This window comes from Ciconia boyciana, chromosome 15, assembly GCF_034638445.1.
Source record: "Ciconia boyciana chromosome 15, ASM3463844v1, whole genome shotgun sequence".
Taxonomy (NCBI): Eukaryota; Metazoa; Chordata; class Aves; order Ciconiiformes; family Ciconiidae; genus Ciconia; species Ciconia boyciana.
The window spans coordinates 5,996,657-6,019,237 of record NC_132948.1 but is presented as its reverse complement, the minus strand read 5'-3'; the positions used below and the strand labels follow the sequence as shown (position 1 = coordinate 6,019,237).

The 22,581-nt window shown below is 48.9% G+C and overlaps 2 protein-coding genes across 4 annotated transcripts; both read left to right on the top strand.

Annotated features, from left to right (window-relative positions):
• The first annotated feature begins 49 nt into the window (after positions 1-49).
• GSTT2B (glutathione S-transferase theta 2B) lies at positions 50-7,572 on the top strand. 3 transcript variants are annotated; one of them, XR_012045302.1, is made up of 6 exons: positions 50-232; positions 3,235-3,322; positions 4,004-4,154; positions 4,731-4,907; positions 5,459-5,855; positions 6,454-7,570. XR_012045302.1 is itself a non-coding variant. In XM_072880352.1 (5 exons), the coding sequence occupies exons 1-5, from the start codon at positions 121-123 to the stop codon at positions 6,562-6,564; spliced, it is 639 nt and encodes a 212-aa protein (XP_072736453.1). In that variant the 5' UTR covers positions 50-120; the 3' UTR covers positions 6,565-7,572. The 3 variants fall into 3 exon arrangements, 2 of the variants coding, with proteins under 2 accessions (XP_072736453.1, XP_072736452.1); XM_072880352.1 differs by lacking the exon at positions 5,459-5,855 and having other exon boundaries at positions 6,454-7,572; XM_072880351.1 differs by having other exon boundaries at positions 5,459-7,567.
• A 3,396-nt stretch (positions 7,573-10,968) lies between these two features.
• LOC140659904 (glutathione S-transferase theta-1) lies at positions 10,969-21,836 on the top strand. The gene is made up of 6 exons (XM_072880150.1): positions 10,969-11,238; positions 11,376-11,432; positions 15,701-15,788; positions 16,907-17,057; positions 19,315-19,491; positions 20,538-21,836. Exons 1-6 carry the CDS (start codon positions 11,001-11,003, stop codon positions 20,736-20,738), a joined length of 912 nt encoding a protein of 303 aa, XP_072736251.1. The 5' UTR covers positions 10,969-11,000; the 3' UTR covers positions 20,739-21,836.
• The last annotated feature ends 745 nt before the right edge of the window (positions 21,837-22,581 follow it).

The following is a 22,581-nucleotide window of genomic DNA, read 5'->3' as shown; positions in this document are numbered from 1 at the left end:
GCGGGAGTTGCTGCGCTCCGCCCCGCGGGAGGGCCCGGGGCTGCCCCGCCCCGCCGGGGAGCGCGGGGCTGTCGGGCCGGGCCGGGCCGGGCCGGGACGGGCGGCGGCAGCAGCAGCAGGATGGGGCTGGAGCTGTACCTGGACCTGCTCTCGCAGCCCTGCCGGGCGCTCTACATCTTCGCCCGGAGCAACAACATCCCCTTCGAGTTCAAGCACGTGGAGCTGATGAAGGGTGAGCGGGGCCGGGGGGTGGCAGGGGCTTGTGGCGGGGCTGGGGGGGCTCAGCCCCCCGCGGCGGCCCCCTGCCCCTGGCTCAGCAGCGCGCCCAGCTGCTCCCCCCGCTGCAGCGCGCAGCCCCGCCGGCGTCCCGGGCTCCCCTCGCCGCTCCCGGCACAGCCCCGCCGGTGCCCCGGGCTCCCCTCGCCGCTCCCGGCCCAACTGCCCGCTGCCAGCCCGCCCCCTCGCAGAGCCGCGCCGCGGGTGGGGCCGCCTTACTTAATCGTCGCCGTCAGTGCGAGGGTGGGGTGGCCCTGCAGCTGCAGAGGGATGTCAAGACGAAAACAGGACCTAATTTTCTAACGCAACCCTGATTTTTAAGTAGCGGTCTCGGTGCCTGCGCTCCTCTGCAACAAATACGACTCTGCGAAGGTGTGCGGTATCTTTTATATCGGCCCCACCCCAGCAGAAAATGGGTCTCTGAAAAAAGGAACGCTTTTCTGAGAAGAAACGCTCAGGATGTGCTAAGTGTGAGGCTATTCCTCATTTAGATGAGAAACAAAAAGCAGCAGAGATGGGACGTTCACATATGGGCGAGGACAGCTGAGGTATGCAGTTCTTGCTCTCTAGTTCAACTTCCTTAGAAAACTTTGCGCTCTGGTAAGCAGCAGCGGTTGCTGCAGAGCAGCTTTTCTCCTCTTAGCAGGGGTTAACGGCCCCTTGGGAAGGATCCTCACGCCCACAGCCCACTGATGTCCCCCCAGCTACAGGTAGGGCAGGACAGCCAGCCACCCCCTTGGGTGTTCCATTGGGTCAAGCTGTTTGTGGTCAAGCTATTTTGAGAGGGTTGAGGACAGGCTTGCAAAGACAGCGAAGGCAGTGGAGCGAGGCAGCGCAGCTGCCAGGGATCGGAACGCTGTGAAATGAAGAAGGGAAGGTGGTTTAGTTGTATTAAAACTGACTGATAATTGGTAGGAACCTGCCCAAGAGCTATCGTGTTTTCACCAAAGGATGCCCAAAGATCTGTATCTTCTTTCTTTGTAACTGAAGCTGGTAAAAGCTATCCTTCACCCTTTCCAGAGCTCTGCTGGATTTGAAATTAAGGTAATATATTGGGCATAAGAACGCCTCGGTAAGTAATGCTTAAAAACAATGAAGGATGAGAAGGCTCCTGGGGCTGAAATTGCTAAAGGAACAAAAGAGGCTCCAGCCTATGGCTTAAAGAAACCTCAGACTACTGAGGTTGTTGGTTTAAACCATGACTACAACCATGTTGTGGTTTAGTCTCTGGGTGTTCCCCTGCACACCTGAGCTGTGCATTGATTGTATCTTGCTGCGGCTGTCTTCCGACATGGCTTGGTAGGAAAAAAATTGTTGCTATGGTTTGTAGTTGGGGGCAAGCCCATCTAGTGTCCTTCCTCTTCTTTCCCAATAAATAAACTGTGGTGGTAAGACACTGGTGCAAAGGAGAGGAGGCTGGCAGGCAAGCAATGAGAGCATCAAGGAGAATGGAACGACTGAAATACAGGTATCAGGGAACTGAGAGGAAGGAAAGTGAATTAAATCACAGTTTCCCAGTGATCTGTGCCCCATGGCATCAGCGTTTGCTTTTGGTCCGTGGATTTAAGATGGGTGATTTGGCTTATGGGAATGCTAGAGGTGCGTCCCATTCCTGCAGAATGTGCTCACCTCCCACGCCGTGGGGAAGCGCTCCGGGTATCTGCAGCTGGGTTAGCTCAGCATCCAGCTGCTTGGCAGACAGGAATGGGCACACCGGCCCCTGAATGAGCACTCACTCGGGGATACGGTGCGGATGGCCTTGCTGCACTAGTACCCATCACTGCGTGGTATGTAAGGACCAGGTGAGGGAACACGTACTCGGATCTGAGCTGGCAGGTTAAACGTGCCTCCCCAGAAAAGCTCTTGGGCCCCCAATAGGGCAGGTCTCAAGGAAATGGGTAGAAAGAGTGAGAATGGACAGAAATCACACGACACTCCAGGGACACCTGAGGACCTGAAATCTGCACACCGCGTGTAGGAAATCCTGGTGTCTTTTTGAAGGAGGTAGGGGAGACGGGCTGTGAGCCAAGTGACAGGGGAATAGTCACAAATCAGTTTTGCCAAGTACTGGGAAAACTAAAACCATTTCCAGAGCATCTCCTCTGGCACAGAGATTCTCAGGTGACTCATATAGCAGGACATGGCACGGGGTTAGAGGTTAGAGAAGCTTGAATACAGAGGTACACGTGTATGAATGAAGCCAGGGGCTGGAAAAGGCTGGCATGAATGAGTCACATAAAACAAAGCTTTTGGGACTGGGTTCAAACGTAACGAAGCACACTGAGACCTCAGATGAACAAAGCACCTTTTCCTGTCAGGTTGCCTCTGCCCGCCTTTTGGGGTGGAGGGGCTAAACGATAGCTTAAAAGCAAACTGAAATCCCTATTTTCTCTGATAAAGGATATGCAAAACCCACAGAAAGAGCTGATTGATAATTTGTAACAAAGTACCGATGGCTTTATATGGAATCACAGAAATTTATTTTCATCTGAGGACTACAAAGAGAGTTGAATATAAATTACATTATCTTCCAGAAAAAAAAGTATCCCTTGCTTTCTCACTGTCCTTGTGGTTCATGTTTCCAATACCGAGATCACTTTCCTCCAAGGAGCTCGGTGTTCACTCTGGGTTTGTACAGGACAGGTACCTCCAGGCACAAACTTAAGAGCTGATAGAGCCCTGAGTTGACAAGCGCTGTTGGTATGAAAGGACTCTTAACCATTCTGACCTTGGTCGAGAGGTGGTTCTGGTATGCAGGCAATAAGCAAGTAAGCTGACATCATAGGCCAAACCCCGAATTCACCCTGAGGCACTTTTTGATTGCTTAATTGAACAAGACTGTATTTGCACAATCAAAACCAGGAACTTGAGGCCAGCTGGACCCTACAGGCTCCTCAGGTGTTTGCAGACAGGTCCTGAGCATCACTGCCAAGTAGAATTTCTCATTTCCCTCCTCAGGGCAGCACAGGACAGAGGAGTTCCGGAAGGTGAACATCCTGATGAAGGTTCCCACGCTAAGGGACGGTTCTTTCACCTTAGCAGAAAGGTGAGGCTCAAATAAGCTCAACCCCCTACTGCAGTATTGTTTATCCTAATGCTTGGATTCTGCCAGTGCACTGTTTGGTCTCTGCTGAGACTCCAGCCGAGGTATTTGTTCACCTCCTTCTTATCTGTTCCACTTGTACATAAAATAAACCCATGTTTCAAGAGAAGCTTTCTCATGTAAGCAACTCAAACAGCATTGATCATGGAAAAATCTGTGAGCTGCTGCTTGGAGCTAGCTTGCATGTAGGCCATGTTTCTAAGCCAAAATACTTGTCCGTGTGTCCTCCTGCTCCTCTTGCCTTCGGCTGGAGGCTGTAGGTCAATGTAGTAAATCTGACGCAAGGCACCCGCTGCTGGATGGCCAGGCAATACAAAGCTCTGATTTGGTATAAACTCATTCTGTGGCTCATATTTGCTCAAAAATGTTGATGGGGTAACTGTACCAGCAGGCCACATCTGTCTCGCTGGGCTGACGTACCAGATAATTGCAGCCGGTCAAGCCAGCGCAAACTCTCTCATGTGCTGTGCCTAGCTGGCAGCTGTGTGTCCTGCACTTCTGCCTGACTCAGATCAGGTTGGTGTTGCTGCTGGTCCAGCAGTGCAAAATTTGGGGGAAGAAAAAAGGATGAGGTGCTTTAATCTCAGATGATCAGCTCACCGGTCTGCCTTGCTCCCTGGGCAGCATTGCAATCCTCCTGTACCTGGCCCGGAAATTCAAGACTCCTGATCACTGGTACCCATCTGACCTGCAGAAGAGGGCCAGGGTTGATGAGTACCTGTCATGGCAGCACGTCAACATTCGTGGGAAGGGGAGCAAGCTGTTCTTAACTAAGGTAAGACCATTATATACCCAAAAACTAAGTGCTAAGAGCTGTGAGTGCAATGGCCCAGGAAGTACCCCTGTGTGCAGGGCCTTTCTAAGCAAATGCACAAGCCAGGTGACAGATAGGAACAAAACTAGATCTGGAATTGACTTGGCTGCTCAGCCGAGCTTAACTGAAGTGGCCTGAATACTTCATGCTGCAGCCACAGCTCTGTGCACGCACTGAGATCCAGAGCAAATTCGTCCTGGGTGAGCAGCGAACACCAGACGCAGCTCACTGCCTTCTGCCCAGCTTCATGGAAAAAACGAACCTCCCACTGGAAAATAAAATGCCGTTGCTTGCAGATGATGCAGCCTTCCCTTGAGAGGAGACTCTCGTGGTTGAAATTTCAGACTTTCTAGGGAGGAGACAAGGACAGGCAGGAATTGATGACTGACGTTAATGTTAATCTGCCAAAGGAGATTAGCAGTACCAGTTGTTCTCGTGCATGGCTGGTGAAGGATCCTTAGAAGGTGACAGTGGGAGGGTGTGGACTAAGTTTGGAGGGAAATATGTAAAAAGCAACTTGTTTCTTCTCCCTGCCAGGTGCTACTGCCTCTCCTTACAGGCCAGCCACTTCCTCCAGAGAAACTGGAAGGTGTTACTGAAGAGCTGAACGTTGTCCTGAAGCAGTTTGAGGAGAAGTTCTTGCAGGACAAACCCTTCATCGCAGGCAGTGAGATCTCCCTGGCAGACCTTGTAGCACTGGTGGAGCTCATGCAGGTGAGCATCAACCCCAGCGCTGTTGGATACGCGAGCTGGGTTGCGGGCAGGCCAGGCCAAGGTGTGGCCGCAGCACCACCACCTCTTTAATGGCAGATCTTTCTCCCTGCAGTTTACTCCTTAGTGGAGTTAAATCTTGTTCCTTTTTGACTTTGACCATAATTGAGTTTGCCAGGGAACACCTACTTTGAGACAGTTCTGCCTACAGAAGTATGGACAAAATTCTTCAGAAAAAAGATAAATTACAAAGTAGGCAGAGAAAGTACAGATATTTGGAAGATACGCGTCTGTGTGCGTGGAGCTGTGTTTTGCATTAGGCAGTTCTTGGGTGAGCCGTGGCAGTGCTCTTTCGCTGCACGTCCCAGGGGACAGCAGCTGCTGAGGATGACACCACTTGCTTCCTACTAGCTAAGAACCAGAGATGAACTCCACCTAATGTAACGACTGCCTGCTGCCTTGAGCCAAAAGCGCATCTGTGCTTCATTCTGGTCCCATCCCTGGTAAATGCATTGTTTGACTCACTCCCGGGTTCTCTTGCTCTCTCTCTGCAGCCTGTAGGTGCTGGCTACGACCTCTTTGAGGAGAGGCCAAAGTTAGCAGAGTGGCGCAGGCGGGTGGAAGAAGCGGTGGGGAAGCAGCTCTTCCAGGAAGCCCATGAAGGGATCTTGAACGCCAAGAACTTGACTGCTGATAAGATTGCACCCGAACTGCTGGAGCATTTAAAGCACCAGCTCCTAAAGCAGGCCAGCCAGAATTAGGGGGTGATACTCTAAGTAAAATGGATTATTTTGTGCAGGCTTTTTGTAGTATTTCAGCATTTCTTCTAAAAATGATACAGAAACACCATTCCACAAAATGCACTTCAATCACAGCCTTTCTGCAACTTAGAAGGGAAGAAAACTACATCTTAGACTGCAGTGAGCTGCTTTCCCCTCTTGTCCATTACAGGTATGTGAGCTGTAGCCCTATAGGCGTTTCTTTCTTGCTCCAACACCACTGGATCTGCTTGAGGACAGGCGATTCGGTCCATGTGGGAACTGGGGCCAGTCAGAACTGCCTTTTCCATCCCTGTTTTGAGTTTTCCAGGTCACAGCACCACAGAAGGGGCAAAGGTTTCCTGAGGGTATGGCAGAGCAGATCTGTCTGAAACGAGGAAAAATCATTGAAAATGGCTTTCACTTTGCAATACGCTCAGTTGGAAGATTTTTGCTGTTTAGTAAAGAGACAGGTCAGGACCCAGCCCTTGGTGGGGACCCTGCCAGGACTCTCGGAGCACCTGGCTGCTGGAGGCTGCTGCGTCACCTGTGGGAGCAAAGGGACACACTGCCTAGGAGCAGGGGGGCTGTGCAGGTACCCAAGCGAGGCCTCCAGCTTCTGGGAAGGATGGGGTTAGTCCTGTGAATAAAGATCCTCAACCATAGACTCACGCCATACTCTGCATAGCACAGCCTGCGCAGCTGAGAAAAGCTGCTTTTCTAGGTGAAGCTGCTGCCAACCACACGGTCTCCCTCTGCAAACCATATCGATGTTCTTGTCCTTTCCCCAGAATGGCTTTGTCAGCTCGATGGAAGACATTCAAGCCAGGCTCTCTCCACTGATGAGTGCTGCTGTGGCTGGGCCAGCATTGGTGGCAGAGAGCCGACCAGCCCCGGGGTGAGCGGAGCGCACAGTGTATGAGCTGAGTAATGCCTCCAGTACAGTTAATGTTCCACTACACTTCTGTCATGTCAGGTTCTCCAGTAAAGTTAATGGTTACACTTGCCACGTGTTGTAGCTCTGTTTGGATTTGTAAACAGGATTTGGAAGGAAGCAGCCACTGATTCATGCTCCACACCTGTGCAGCACCCTTCATAACCTCTCGCCTGTGTCCCTTTGTACCCCTCCTGCCTTCCTGTCCTCCTGTCCCTGTGACCTTCCATTTCCAGGTACGAGCCGTGAGGAGGGTTCCAGTTTGCAGAACTGTTTTTTCCTTCTTGTTAAGCTCTGGTTGTATCTGGAAGTCCGTTTGTCTCTGCTGGATGGTTACACCATCCACAGAGATGGCTGCACAGTACGCTGGGTGTGAGATGTCAGTCATCTTAATGCAAGTCAAGTTATTACAGTGCTCCGAAAAGGTGAAAGTAGCTGCTCAAACCAGTCTCACGCATCCTTTCAGCTGGACCTACTGGTTTTGGGGAATGAGCCAGCTGCCTCTTCTGTGTTTGTTTCCTGAGTAAACCTGCCCTTTAGTCCAAAAGGGCACCATGAACCACAGCTTGCAATGCACGTCCCTGTGGGCTGAGCTAAAGCAGCCAAGCAGGACGGTCCCTTTTACTTTCCGTTCTTCCAACCTGCAGGAAATCCTAAATGTCAGCGGTGAAAAAGTAAATTCTGGGAATTTTCTGGAAAAAACTCCTTCAGTTTCAGTGTTGACACAGGCAGGGATATTTGTCTTCTTACCTGATTTTTTTTTTTTTATTAGTAAGTTTGTTGAGGAGAGCCTATTGCACTCCAGCCAGCAAAGTCAGTGACAGCAGCTTTCTTCTTGCCCTGAGAGTGCTTGCACAGTTGGTGCCTGAGCAGCAACCCCGGTAGGCGCTGCACTGCTGCTCTGCTGTAGCAGCTTGCCTGCAGTGCTAAGCCTAAAGAAAATGGCCTGTTTACACTGTGCCGCCAACCACTTCCTTTCTTCTATAACCTGCAGCTTGCCACAGCCACCCTGGGCTTCTGCGCACCGCTGGAATAAAACAGGTCCTTCTTTGCTGCCTCACCGTAGCTGCCCAACCTCGCTGCACTCCCTCCTGTTGGCACTTTTGTACTTTGCCTAACTTCCAGATTCCTGACCTCCAACTTCTCCCCTTTTTGTAGAGAGCAAACCTCCTCCTACCAGCACAATAAATTCCTCACGCAGCTTCTGTTCAAGTAGCAGCAGAGCAGGGAAACCATCAAAACCAAAAGCCTAATCTATAGAGTGCTAATCTTGACAGACCTCAAACTGGGCTTGGTAGCAGAGCCCTCCTTGATACACATTTCCCTGCGGAATCTCAAGACTGCTGCTGTGTGTGCAAAACCATTGCATGAGCCAAAGCAAATAAAGTGTGTGTCTTTTTTTTTTTTTTTCCCCTTATTTATGATACTTGCAGCACAAGAGCTCTATGTAAGAGAGTCTTGAGACAATTTTCTGCTTGTTTGTATAAGGCAGAAGTTCCTTAAACATCAGCCATTGTGTGCTCTTGCAAGGACGGCTGCCTTCAAAAACAAGTTGGAACGATGTTCAGAGCTCGTTGTCTGGTGCTCCTCCGCTGCCAGTGTCACGGAGGATAAACACACAGATCGGCTACTGCCTCACCCCAGCACGGTTGTGGTGACAGGAGGAGATTTTAAATTGTTTTTCCCATAGTCTTCTCTGTCTGCTCTAAGCCCATCTGAACTGTAGGTTCACGGTCCCAATGAAGCTGTGTGTGCAGTGACCAGTGGCATTTTGGGCCCTTCTATGGATGCAGGACAAAGCACTTCCCCAGAGTAACCCCTTGGATGGCAATAGAGCTGTACAATAGATAAATCTGCCTTGCTGTTTTTTTCGCTCTTAATAGTGGAGATAACACATTTCGTCCTTGTACTTTGCCTTTTGCTGTCCCTCCACCTCCCCCATTTTGTTCATTTGTTTCATTTGATCTTGGCTGGTTCCAGCTCCTAGAGAGCCCCAGGAGCTGCCTGCCAAAACCCAACAGGTTGTGCAAGAGTTTTGCCTGCCTCAGTGCAAGGTCTGTTTGGTGTCCACTCCCCTTTCACCTGTATATGGAGAGGGGTTACACCTCCAGTGACAGTTTAATGTGCTGTTCTGGTTCAATTTCCTCAATTCTTGCCAGGGGCTATTTGGAAATAGGTGAGAGCCTGTGATTTCTAGAGTAGAATGAAGCTGGGATACACAAAATGTGAGGAATGTTTAAAAAACAGATACATGTCCTGAGACATTTTCTAAACAATTAAGAAATAAACTGCAAAACTTACTGCATTTTTTTTTTCTGTGTTCCTGTTTCCAAAAAGCTGATAGACAAAGTACAGGGAGGAAAAATGGCCTTTGAGGTGATGGAGCCAAATGAAAATGCTGTACTAGAAGCACTAGGCTAGAGCCAGGAATAATGCAATCAAATCACATATAACACAACCAGATAAAAATATCTCTTTGGTTGTGTGGGCTGTGCAGTGCAGTCGGCAAACTGAAGAAAAACTTAAGGAAGGAACATTCCAGGAGACACATGAAAAGATCTTTGAAGTCCAGGTAGGACTAATGGATCAATTGAACCATAAATGAAAGAGCAAAGCGAACCCACGCTGCTAATCTTGCTACCCACCACTGAAATCAATGAACTCTTCTCAGCGATATCTCAGAGTAGGGACATGCAACCATTTTGAAGCACAAGGACTTCTCGGACTATTACCTGTGCAGAGCCACATTCACGCTCCTTTTCCCCACTCCCTTAACATTTAAGATTTCTTTGCACTGAAGGAGTTTGACATGAGCTCAAGCACCTGCCACAATACTCCAAGAGCCTTCATCTCCAGCATGTTGGTGCTGCGTGCAGGTGCTCTAGAGGCTAAACTGTACTGCAGGGGAGCTGAAGTGTGTGCGTACACAGCCCCTCTCCCTATTCTAGGCAAGAAACTGAAAAATATCTTATCGTACAGTTTCTAAATCTGAACAGTGATTCTGCAAATAGGTCTGTGGTGCAGTGAATTCAGTACTTCAAGTTGAGATGCAGCTTTTCACCAGACTCTGGCAGACTGACCAGTCTAACAGCAATCCCCTTTCCTAAGTTCTCAGAGCAGAAGTCTTGACAAAGTGGTATAAAAGGAAGCACCCGAAAGTGTTCCCGTTGGTAATTTATCCAGTCAACGAGCTCCCAGCTCAGTATCCAAGCCTTCTCATCACCCTTTGTAATGATCCTTTACACAAGTAAAAGAGCAACTGATCTTCCAGTTCCCCCTCCCTGAGGTTCCTGTGGCTCTTTCCAAGGATTTGTGCGTGACGTACCAGCTCTCTGGCACAGCACTGATAAAAAGGTGTCAGCTGAGCTGAGGTGGGTTTGACTGGGGGTGACTTTGCTCTGAGTGGTTCAGCTGCTCTATCTTCCAGAGTCCCAGAAGTCCCTGTACTCAACCAGCATGTCACCGTCCCCAAATTACACAGCTGTGAAACACTGCAGGCTCTGTGCAAGGGCTGGAATGCGGTCTGAGCTTCTTTAGTTCTCCTCTGCTTGCATGGAAATCTGAAATGACAAATACCAGGGAGAGAGGAAAGCCACCTGATTGTGAGTATGCAGAGGTAATGCCCGCAGAGAAGTCCTCCGTGCTTTGCTGCCATTCAGGCGTCACCTCGCAGTGCTGGGCAGAGACTACCTGACCAAAGAATTATCTTCTGAACTGAAAACCACACTGAAATCTAGTGGTGCGAGATTAACGCCGGCTTAGAGATGTCGCGCAAGGGCTCCGTTTGCAGCGTGACACATCCCTGCAGGACCACGTTACAAAAACAAGCATTTACCTTGTGAGAGCCGTGGTGGGATGCTGCAGGTGAGAGCAGGCTCCCGAGCCCCTGCGGCATCAGCCAAGGCTGCAGAGGGGAACGACAGCTCCCGCTCCCTCAGTGCTTAGGTACCAACCTCTCTTTTGAGGCTGGTAATTTACCATTACTCGCAGTTTACCACTACCGGTATGTTACCTTCTTTTCCTGAAGCTGGCCTATAGGTACAGTGCCAGCCCTAGCGTGGCCAGGGCTGCCTAACCCTGTGGGACGGGGAACCCTGTCCCCTCCGGACTCCGGCCGTGCCTCGCTGCCCCCGCAGGGAAGGCTCTCCTGGGGTCCTCCGGCATTCTCCCGTCCTCGCCCCGCAGGAGACTTTTGCCCCGAGCCCCCCCAAGGCGCAGCCCCCGCTACCCCCACGGCCCCCGCCTGCCCCTCGCACCCGGGGAGGCCGGAGCCCCGCTCCGCGCCCCGCGCCCCCGCCGCAGCCCCCCCCTCCGCGCCGCCGCCCGCCGAGGGCGCGTCCCCCGCCCGGCGCAGCCCGGGGGAAGGCGCCGCCCGCCCGCGCACGGCTCGGCCCCCGCCTGCCCATGCGGGGCGGCTCCGGGCGGGCGGGCGGCGGCAGAGCCGCGGCAGCCTCCCCGCGAGCCGGGTCGGGTCGGGCCGAGCCGGGTCGGGTCGGGCCGGGCCGGGCCGGGCCGGGCGGCGGCAGCAGGATGGGGCTGGAGCTGTACCTGGACCTGCTCTCGCAGCCCTGCCGCTCCATCTACATCTTCGCCCGGAGCAACAACATCCCCTTCGAGTTCAAGCACGTGGAGCTCTTCAAAGGTGGGACGGGCACGGCCGCCCGCCCGCCCGCCGCCGCCGCCGAGCTGCCCCGGAGGCGGTGGCGGGCGGTGGGGCCGGGGCGGGCCGCAGCCCGCCGGGGGCCGCGGGCTCAGCGCCCCTCTCTTGGCTCTTGGCAGACTCGGTGCTGGGGAAGAAGCCGGCGGCGGGGAGCGGCGCGGAGCAGCCCCGCGCAGGTGAGGGGAGACGAGACGGGACGAGACGAGAGGAGACGCGGGTCCCCCCGCAGCGGGCACCGGCCCCCGCCGGGCGTCCGTCCTGTCAGGCCGGGCCCGTTCCCGGGCGGCGCTGGGTGCCTGGCGGCGGCCCCGCGGGCAGGGAGGGGACAGGCCGCGCTCCGGGGCGCTGGCAGCGCCCGGCGCTGTAAGGCGATCCGCGGGCGGGAGCTGCCGGGGCCGGGGCCGGGGCCGGGCTGAGCCCCCGGGCGCTGGCAGGGCCGAGCGCCGCGCTGGGCCCCGGCCGCGACCTTTGGGCGGCCGGGCCCATCGCTCCGGGCCCATCGCTCCGGGCCCGGGTCGCGCAGCCCGCGGGGGGGGTTTGCTCTCACGGCCCCAGAGGAGCCCCTTCGCCTCCCCGACAGAAGAGCAGGGGCGCGTCCTTCTGCCCGGCCATCGCCCCTCCAGCTGGGCTCTCTGAACAGCATCCCACCGCCCCCTTTCCCTCGCCTGTCCGGAGCTGCTGCTTCTCTGGGCATTGAGGAGCTATTGAGGCGGTTTGGAGTGTTCCCATAGGGAACTTCAGTTCGGTCCGTTCCAGATCAGTGGCGGTGTCAGATCGGTGGAGGGTCCCCTCCTGCTGAGGCAACATCAGCTCATGTCTGGGCAGGCTCAATCTCAGCCGAAGGAGGAAACGTTTGAACCCTGGAAGCTAGCAAAATGCTGGAGCTAGTGGAAGCGGGAGATCACCTATTTATGAGAGGGATGCAGAGCTCAGAGGAGGCTTACCTGTGTTCTCACCCTGGTGTCCTCTCAAGACAGGGTCCCGTCCTGCCTGGGGAGGGTGAAACAGGTCAAGCCTGCCCAGACTCGCACTCCAGAGCTGGATCTGGTCCCAGCCCCTGGAAGCTCTGCTTGGCCCATTGGGAGGGAAGGACTAGCTCCTCGGGTAACCTGAGCGACTTTATATACATGCTCTGCCGAGGGGCCTGAATACAATGGCTTGACCATGCAGCTCTTATTCCCAGAGCGGTCTCATAGCTGTGCTGCATCTATTTTTGTGGATCCCCAAGGAATGTTCCTCCAGCCATTTCTAGCAAATTAGTCACAGTGACAGCCGAGGAGTGCTCTGGGAACAGTGTACTTAGCAGAAACACTCAGCTGTTCAGACTTGTCCAGCTGTGTAAGAGGACTAGTGTCCATTTACATATTGCATTTTCCTAGTAAATTGTTACTTTTTTGCCTAAGGCAAAGCACAGTACTTAGAAATCCTTGGCTGAGGAGATGATTAGGCAGGGACGTGATTGGCAAATAGGCTGATTTTTTTTCCTTTCTACTTCTGTAAAATCTTGTCCACTGCTCTTCTTACCCACCAGTAAATCTCCTTCCCTGCATGAAGACTTATGCTTAAGAATTCCTTCTGTGTGCAGCCTGCCCTGCTTTTTGACAGTGTGTACTCTGCTTATTAGAGTTATTCCTCAAAGCCCAGCAATACACACAGTGTGTGTGTATATATCCTTGGGGAACATCAAGAACTAATTACACCAGATGCAACTGATGTTAAACAGCACCATAAGTCAACTCAACATCACAGGAATGATAAAGACGGGCCACCTCATACCACTAAACAAAAAGGCTAGCTCTGCTTGCTGGAAGAGAGGCACAAGCTTAAACTCTGCTAAATGGCAAATACAAATATTGGTCTCTATTTTAATACAATAAGCAGTCGGTCCTAATGAAGCAACCTGGAGTTAGTGTTCACACCAAGGCTTTTACTAGTTTGCAGCTCAGTGGCAGAGTCTCGGCACAGGTCTTTTATGTCTGTATGCAAAGACCCTGTACGAGCCAAAGCAAACAAGGTGCCATCTCTGGGCTGCGGTGCAGTCTGTGTAGTAGACACTGACCTACTGTCCAACCTGCTGTAGTGACATGGTAGTCCCATCAGGGGACTAATGTGTTCAGTATTCCTGCTAGGACTGCTACACGATGAAAGCAGGCTGAAATGGGATTCAGGCTGCTCTCACCCACTGCTTTTCATATCGTTCTTTCTCAGTTGCCCGCTACCTTGCGTAATAAAGATAGACAGCAGAACAACCAGACAGCTAGGTCTGAGAATTGACTGCTCATTAGTTGTAAGCATTATTGACTTACAACTTTCTGCTGCATTTTTCCAAAGACCACCTGAACTCTGCAGATCTCACCAGAGCTGGGCGTGTGATGACCACTGGCCTTTGGAGCCCTTCTAAAAGCACAGGACCAAGCACCTTTCCAGAGCAACTCCTTGCATGACAGTCAATTTACACAAATTTACCTCACTGTTTTTATGATATAAATCATGGGCATAAGGCACCTTGTCCTTGTACTTTGCCTGCTGGCTTGATTTTGGGGGATTTTTTTTTTTATATTCAAGTTTCTCAATTATTAGGCTTAACTTGTACTTTCTGTCTGGCTCTTATTCTTAAGAAGCCCTTTCTTCTGGTTCTGCTGTGCATGTAGAACCTCTTACCCAACTAAGCTGGAGGCCACCGTCACTGCAGGTAGCCAGAGACATTTCCCAGTGAGATGGGAGACGTGGGTTTGAATCCCCTCAGACAGCAGATGGATGTGAACCTTAGTCTCCCGTGAAGCTACTTATGCCAGAATTTAAAAAAGCACTTCTCAGAGAAGAAACAAGGTAGAGGCTAGTCAGCTAGAAAGGAGAACAGGGTGGTAATGTTTGCTCTGCTTGATTTGTCTCATTATGTGAAAGCAATATTGGAAAAGTAGTCTGTAATTTGCAAGACAGCAAACTTCCTTTCTCCTACCCCTTCCCAAAGCCAACTGCAAATAAACTCGATAGTCCAAAGGCTGGTTTTATTTCTTGGAGACTATTTCCTGCTGCACTTTTGTCCAGGAAAGCAGACACTGCCACTGCCTCCTGAATGGGGGCAAGTAGTTCTTGGGGATGTAGATCACTGTCTGTTAGTTAATGGGCTTTATTTTTTTTTAACAAAGGGATTTTTGTACAAGACCTCCTGCTGGTCATGCTGATTTGATCAGGATTTGCACCCTGGAATGCCATGTTTCCTTATAGAGAGCACTTAAAACAAGCAAAGCAAACAAACTCCTCACGCCTTTTCTTACATAGATGTTCCTGGACTTTTGTACAATTCCCTGGCATTTAACTGCTGACTGGCAAGTCCAGTGCCTGCAGTGGGAAACTGAAAACCTGATTAGATAGTCAGCTGTAAATGCCTCCAAACTCCAAGGGACTATGGAGTTTAAACTCTTTTATGGGACGGTGTCTTCCTCCTGCATTTTCCTGACAGAGGTAGGTTGACATGCAGAGCCAGGAGTAATGCAGGGTAGAGGTGTGTGAGCTTCCCTGCCCCTAGTGAATATCCACTGTGGCAGAATGAATTATTTCAGGCATCTACTGTTGTATTGCTGACATTCATGTTTTTCCCGTCCCAGCAAAAACTCTGGAAACATCCTCAGCTGCGTGTCTGCCGAGGGATCAGCTCTGTTGACAGCATTTGCTTTCTTTGTAAATGCTCAATTCCCTCTGCTCTTCAGAGACAAACAAACAGGAAAAAGATTTTGCTCCCTGTGTCTATAAGCCAGCCGGGTTCTCTTTGATTAATTAGGCACTGCAGTGATCTCTGTGGGCACAAGGCTTTTGAGTTGCTTTCCATCATGACTGCATCCTAGCTAGTCAGCCACATTTACAAACTGCAGGAAAATTACTTTGTTGTGGTGTTGCCTGTGGGAACAGGAGCAGGAGTAGCAACCATCTGCCCTCCTTAGGAAGCAGGGTCTTTTTTCCAGACCCTGCTTCCTTGGAAGATATTAAGTATTTTTTAGTTGCTCAGTTGTCTTCATCCTAACTTCTGTCTTTTTCTCCACTGTCTCTAAAGCCATAGGACAGACTGCTCTCAAGTCAGTTAGCTGTACCTTGTTACCTGCAATAGCGTTTTCAATACCAGCACCTTCAGCATGGTATCTAAATGCCTCCTATGAAGTGATTTTTGAGTAAGTTTTGCAAATGTTACTGGTACCAGAGCCAAGCAGTGGAGTTCCTGTATAGACATGTGAACTGCTCCCTGCCATGTGCCGAGCCTGAGCTGACTGTCCTCTGCAGATAGCTTTTACACTGCGTCTTCAATTTCATTACCTTTTAATTGTGAAATATGACCATCTAGGGAAAAGCTTACACAGTTCACTGATTGTCCAGTTGGCTACAGGTATTTCATTCATCATTCACTGGCAGATACACTTCTAACCTCTGACTTGTCTGTTCATGTTCTTAGGGCCATCAAATAGTGAAGGAGCTGGCAAAGTCAGCCTCTTGAAGAAAGTACCAGCACTAAAGGATGGAGACTTCACCCTAGCAGAATGGTAAGAACTCAGTCCTTAGACTTCCTTGGGTACCAGTAAACTGTGCAGCATTTAGGAGATGTCATTTCTGCTGAATGATTAAGGATCACAGAATTCATGAACATGTTGGCTATTTTTAATACTATAACCTCATTTGCTCTGTTTCCATTTTCTGTTTGAATTACCCTGCAGAATGTAAACAACTCAGCTGACTTAATTTCTTGATCTTACCCTGAATGCATTTACCTCAAAATGGGATTATAAACATTTCTGAGGAATGTTTAAAGCTTATAAAAATCCCTTTTACCCTAGGAAAAAAAATCCCTTTCACCCTAGGAAAAAATTCTGTTTATCTGAATTAGTCATAAAGGCCAAGTGAACATCTACAGAGACAAAATTTAGGTTTTACATTATAAGATTAATATGGAGACTGGTTAATGGTGTCATAATACTGAAATAATTGAACTATAGTAGTATCAGTGTCATAGGAGGGCCTGCATTTTCTTCTGTTTTGTCAGCACAGAATTTTCTGTGGCATCTCTTTTTGTAGTAACAGCCTACATATTGTTGCAGATGACTAAGATATTTTTCCATCTGACTTCTCCTGCCAATTAGTGAAAATATAAACATCGGGACAAACACTAAAAGATTCTGTAGGCTGTCTTTGCTGGGACTTCCACTGACTTCAGTGGAAGCTGCAGGCTAGAGACAGATCTGATGAAAAGGCAACATAACCCATTAGAGAGTTTCATTTAGTACACAAGCGCACAAACCTGCACAGGTGTCAGAGAGATGGGTCAGAACAGTCAAGGAACAAGTAGGATTAACATTGCTGATAGATGATTATGGAGGTTTATTGTTTGTTTACCCCAGTACTATCCAGCAGTACTCTGCACCATGTAACAGCACTGTGATTTTCTAGCAGGTTTCATGGGAACTCAGGTGATTCAGTGCCATCTCGGATGTCAACATGAATTAGATGCCTATATATGGTCCCTAGACCCCATCGGAAATCCGTATCTGAACGCTTTTTAGTGGAAGCAGCAAGTTCAGAAGGGGCAGGAGAGAGAGCTTAGGCGAAAGCATTCTGTATCATAACTCCCTGACCCCTTTCTTGTCTCTTGTTAATGTCTGAGCAGCACTGCCATTCTGCTGTATCTGAGTCGAAAGTACAACACTCCTGACCACTGGTACCCATCAGACATACAAAAACGGGCCCAGGTAGATGAATACCTCTCGTGGCATCATGCTAACATCCGGGCTAATGCTCCTAAGACCATGTGGATCAAGGTAAGGAGATTGAATATTAAAATGCGAGTAAAGTGATGTTTTCCTGGCAGAACGCTGAGCATTTGAACAGCCCCAATTCGGAGAGAGTTTGTCACACTGAAATAACAAACTTAGGCCATTCCTAGCTGAGAGGAGCTGTCAGAGAGGGAGCTGTTCCTAATTGCTCAACGTCAGGATCTGGCAAAAGCAGCTTTGGTCATTTTGTTTTTTTCCTTAAAGTAGGTCTGGTACAGAAGGTCTCAAAGCCCAACAGACTTCCATTGCCTGGATTTGTGAACGAATATATAACAGATTGGATATTGCCTCCAAGAGCCTCCCCCTCACTGCACAGCTGTGCAAAGTGTGCACACAGGCAGAAGTTTTGCTTCTTTGGCGAGCATGTGCTTTGTTGCTGGAAGCAGACAGGCTTGCATTCTTCATACAAGTCCCTGCAGCCCCATCAGGGTGGAAATCCAAAAGGAGCCTTCTGCTTCCAGCACACTTGGGTACTTCTCTGAAATGGGCTCAGGCATAGACAGGATAGAGACACAGAGAGAATGGCAGAATTTCTTTATTCGGTGTGGTCAGATCAATTTACATTTAGGCAAAATTAACAAAATCACCCTGAGGCAGAAAATCATTTAGTATCAGGAGATTCTGCTGGACGCCTATTCCCAGCCAACTACCAGATAGTTAATGCAACTGTCCTTAGAGAGGCCCAGGTACAAATACAGCCCTGCAAGTACAGCTGTGGTATGGAATTTCAGGTGAAATCAGGGTTGCCAGTAAACAGGTAAGAACTTCACTCTTCCTGTGTACAGTTTGCCCTTGTTTGTGCCTAACAAAATGTATCAGGACTCATTTAGCTTTTTGATTTATTGACATTTGATGTTTTGGCTAGAGAGCACAGAGAAGCAATTCAAATATGAGTCAGATTTGTACGAGAAGCAGTTTCTTCCAGTCTCTGCAGGCTGTTATTGCAGTGCTCCAAGGGAAAGAAATCCAACTAATTGCTGCTGATGATTAGATAACCCAGATACAGAAAAGTGCCTCAGAATAATTGAAAATAGGGAAACATATAGGGAAAGCCACCATGTAACAGAAGGCATATTAGCTAGACATGGGAGAAGATAGACTGCCCTGAGATATAGAAAAGGAAGAAGATGCTGTTTCGAGTGATTATACCCGGAGATCCCATCATGCATAATTAGAACCACTTAGGAAAAGAACTGGCCATGAATTTTCTGATGAAATAGATTCCACATGTATTTGGCAAAAATCCTGGCTTGGATTAAGCAATCCCAACTTGAATAGTTGAATATACTAGCAGTAAGTAGAAATTCAGTCCACTCCCACTGATGGAAATTTGTATCTTTAATTTTGCTTCTCTAAATAAACTGTATTTCTTTAGCTGTGGTAGGTGGAGGCAGCATAGTTGTGAAACACAGTGAGCTCCGATGCTGCGTACACCTCTGTGAATGGTGAAAAATCTCACAGAAAGCCAACTACCCCCTGTGCCAGCAAGTCGGTGGAGACAAGGACCGCACTTATATGATTGCTCTGGAAAAATTTCTAGTGGTTTAAAAAATTATGCTTGGGAGGCCACAGAAAGGCTGGTGTAAAAATGGTGCTTACCCACTCCCAGCCTCGCTTGCTGCTGTCATGCAGAAGAAGCCATTTCCCGCCTCTCCAGCCGGTGCTGATGCATTCCAGTCCCTCCTAGGCTCCCTGCCACAGCCACCACCATGCCCTCCTTTCCATCGCCCTGCAGGACAGACAGCTGCCTGCCTGTCTGCCTGCCTCCAGCACCCGCTTACACAACAGGGTGGATAGCAGGGGTGGCTGGTGGGCAGGCAGCCTGCTGACACGTCTTGGCAGGCTGTTGAAACAGAGGACACAGCAGGGGTGACTATGGCAGAGGTTTGTCTTCCCTGGAGCTGTTGCCTGTTTTTCTTTTGTAACCCACTAAGGTGGAGTGGGACGGCACAACTGCCAGGCACAAAACGAGCTGAATCCTTGGCTTCGTTCTGCACATTGCTGCCCATTAGCTGGAGGTTACTGTCACGGCAGATCAGCCGCTTAGGACTGCTTGTGTGCTCTCTGTCCATGAGCTGCTTGGAACTGCAGCAGTCCATGAAGCTCTAGCATCATCCCCTCCTGCAGTTTTGCTGCAGGATCACTGACGACTATGAGTAGCTCATAGGGTGTAACTTAAATGACTACCACCAGATCCATGAGAAGATGGCCGACTGTACTCTTAAGTCCCTTCTCTCCTCAGGTGCTGATTCCCCTCTTCACAGGGCAGCCACTGCCCTCCGAGAAGCTCCAGGAGGTTATGGAGGGGCTGTCCACTTCCCTGAAGCAATTTGAGGAGAGGTTTCTGCAGGACAAGGCTTTTATCATCGGGAGCGAGATCTCTCTGGCGGATCTTGTGGCCATTGTGGAGCTGATGCAAGTGAGTGCTGGAGTGTGGTAAGGAAGTCTCAGCACAAGGGAAAATAGATGCTGCTGGGCAGGGAGGGGTGCAGCATGTGGTAACACTTCACTAGAAAGAGAAGTGAGGGCATATCTCAACAGAACTGGCCTAAGACAATGAGGAGAATATGGGAGTGGGTTCAGAAAACCAGTTAAAAAAAAAAAAGCTGGCTGCAACAGATCTCTTTTGTTTCTTGTCTCTAACAATACTACTTCTTCTCCTTCATCCTTTATCATGACTTTATTTTTAACCTCCAGAGAAGGAGGTAATATATAAAAGTGAGAAGCAATAGCAGGCAGGTCCGATGAAATAATAAAATGATACAGGGATATTTTTATCCTACAAGAATATTCTTCTTCAGATGGTACTTGCCCATGCCATGTCTGGAAGTTGCAAGACTGAATCTCAGACAGAGGCAATCAAATTAAGTCTGTTACAAACTGGTTGTTCTCTGCCAGACCATCAGGGCCTGGATCCTGCAACCCAGAAGGGATTCTTTCTTCCAGTTCGGTATCCCAGAGACTGCAAATTAGCAGTTCTGCTTCTCTACAGCATTGTGTTCCAGAGAGTGGCACAGGCAGAAAGTAGAAGGGGCGTAGATAATGTCAACTAAGACATCAGTTCAATTAAAGACTTAGCATTTTGTGCTGTGGTTTTGCTATATAATATAGCACTCCATACTGCAGACTGTGCAGTTGTCCCTGGAGACGTCACCCAACCACATCTTCAATGCTGTAGCTGAAAATCACTCACAATAAGTGGTAGTCATCTCTGCTGCTCATAACAGCTGTTCTGGCACTCAGGAATTGACTTGTAAATGCCCTTTAAAATACAGGCTAGCTTCTCTTTCCCCCAGATAGATACACCTGACCAGAGGAGATTTCCTTCCATCCTAGTGCTCCTCTATGAGCTCTTCTTCATTTTTCTCCTCTACCTGTACCTGCAGGTACACTTTTGGTGCCTGTTGTCTTGGTGAAGAAGTGACTGCCCAATGCCTCACTGTCTCTCTCTCCCCCTTTCTGCAGCCTGTTGGAGTTGGTTGTGACATCTTTGAAGACAGACCAAGGCTGATGGAGTGGCGCAGGCGGGTGGAGGATGCTGTGGGGAAGGAGCTTTTCTTCCAAGCCCATGAGATGATCCTCAATATCAAAGAACTGAGCAACATTCAAATTGATCCACAGCTGAAAGAGCATCTGGCACCTATGTTGATGAAGATGTTGAAATGAATTAACCTATCTTACCATTTTTCCTGCCCTTTTTTTTTTAACTTCTTCTCTGACCTCCAGTTCTACATGTAACTGGAAAGAGCACTGTAATTCTAACACAGAAATTGCAGGGTGTTTCCTCCCCGCCAGGCTTTTCCTGTATCTTTGGGGGTGGAAGCTGGGGAAGGCTTAAGACCTGAAACATTAAATGTATACAAAAGGCTGAGGCCCTACAGGTCACTTAACATGTGCATCTGGGTTTTATTTCAGTGTCAGTCCTCTCAGAGATGGTAGAGACACAAACGGTATTTCCTGACAGAATTTGAACCAGCCTGCAAACTGGGAACGTTAGAGAACTGTATAGGATGAGCATTGTTTTCACATGTTTTTAACATTTGCAGCTCCTTCTCAAGTGGCAAGCAGTACAAAGTGTGCCTGATCCTCACCTTCCCAGCACGTGTCTGCACAGACAAGTACAGCACAAAACTACAGGCAGTCACAAAAGTGAAAAAAGACACTGAATTTTTTTTCGTTGTTTTAAAGTTTCTTATTGCTGAGGCATCTTGCTTGGCTGTCTGTGTACATTCCACACTTCTTCTATTTGCCTTTAGGTTCCTGTGAAAGGTTTCTTCGTATTCATCTACAACTGTGAATCTTTGTAATTCTCCAGTTTAATCACTGCTCTTCATTTCTGAAAGCCTGGGTTTCGTTGGTGCTCGGTCTGCCAGTACACATGTGGCAGGGGCTGTTCTTGGAGATTCGTGCAGTAAAGACCAAGCAACTTCAAAAAGCTGAGGGTGGCCACAGCCTTCGAATAACTGCCTACCTAAAGTACTCTGTTGATATTATATAGGGAATACACTGAAAGAATGCATTCACAGTGATTTCTTGAAATATGACAGCAATCAAATTGTTTTTTTTTCCTGCAGTAATACTGTAATATCAATCCACATTTCTCCTAGAAAATGCACAGGGGGAATAAATCTAGACGTGCTCTTCTGAGACTGTTTTGGATGGAAGTTCACCAAGTAAGTGACCCTGTGTAGCTGAAGTAATAAGAGAGATTTTGTGGCATTGAGCAACATATGCATCACAATAAAAGGGCAGAGAGTTGTTTTGGAGCTTTTGGGCTCTTTCTTGGCTGTGTTTATTTCTGGTTAGCTCTAGCTCAAATACAAAACCCTTTTGTACTGCAGCACAATTTATGAGGTAAAACTGAGAGAATCCAACCATTTCTAGTTTCTTCAGCTGAAAATAGCAAATTGTAAAGGATGCAGAAACTGGTGGAATATATATCTCTGCATATTTCCGTTCATAAGTAGTTGTTGCCCTTGTACCTTACCCTGAAATCCTTGCCCAAGAAGCCTTCCTGTAAGGAATAAGACAAAATGAGTAAATGATTCAGGAATCAGTAAATGTTCAGTAAATCATTCAGTAAATGATTCAGGCTTCTCTCGCTAACCAAACAGCTTCTTTTCTTTCCAGTACTACCATGTCTTGGCTAGTGACGTTTCTGCTGGTAAGTTCTATAAAACCTGATGTGTTCTGGTGATGTTTTTCACTAAGGTTTCAGTTCTAGATACTACTGATTTAGTCCAGAGCCTAGGGAGATCTTTAAATTCCTTGTCTGGAAAGAGATTTCCATTGTATACTTCAGCTTGCATTAGCAGGAAATGTTGTTTTGTGATTATGTTCTCTATAAAGACAAGAGACCTGACTGAAGGCCCTCTCTTTTCATGAACCAAAAATATTGGAAACAGGCACACGTTTATTCCCACCCTTCCTTTTCTTCCCAAACAGTAGCTGAATAATATGTTTTTATTGATGTTTTATTCACAGAATATTGGCTATAACTGAGTTAAAT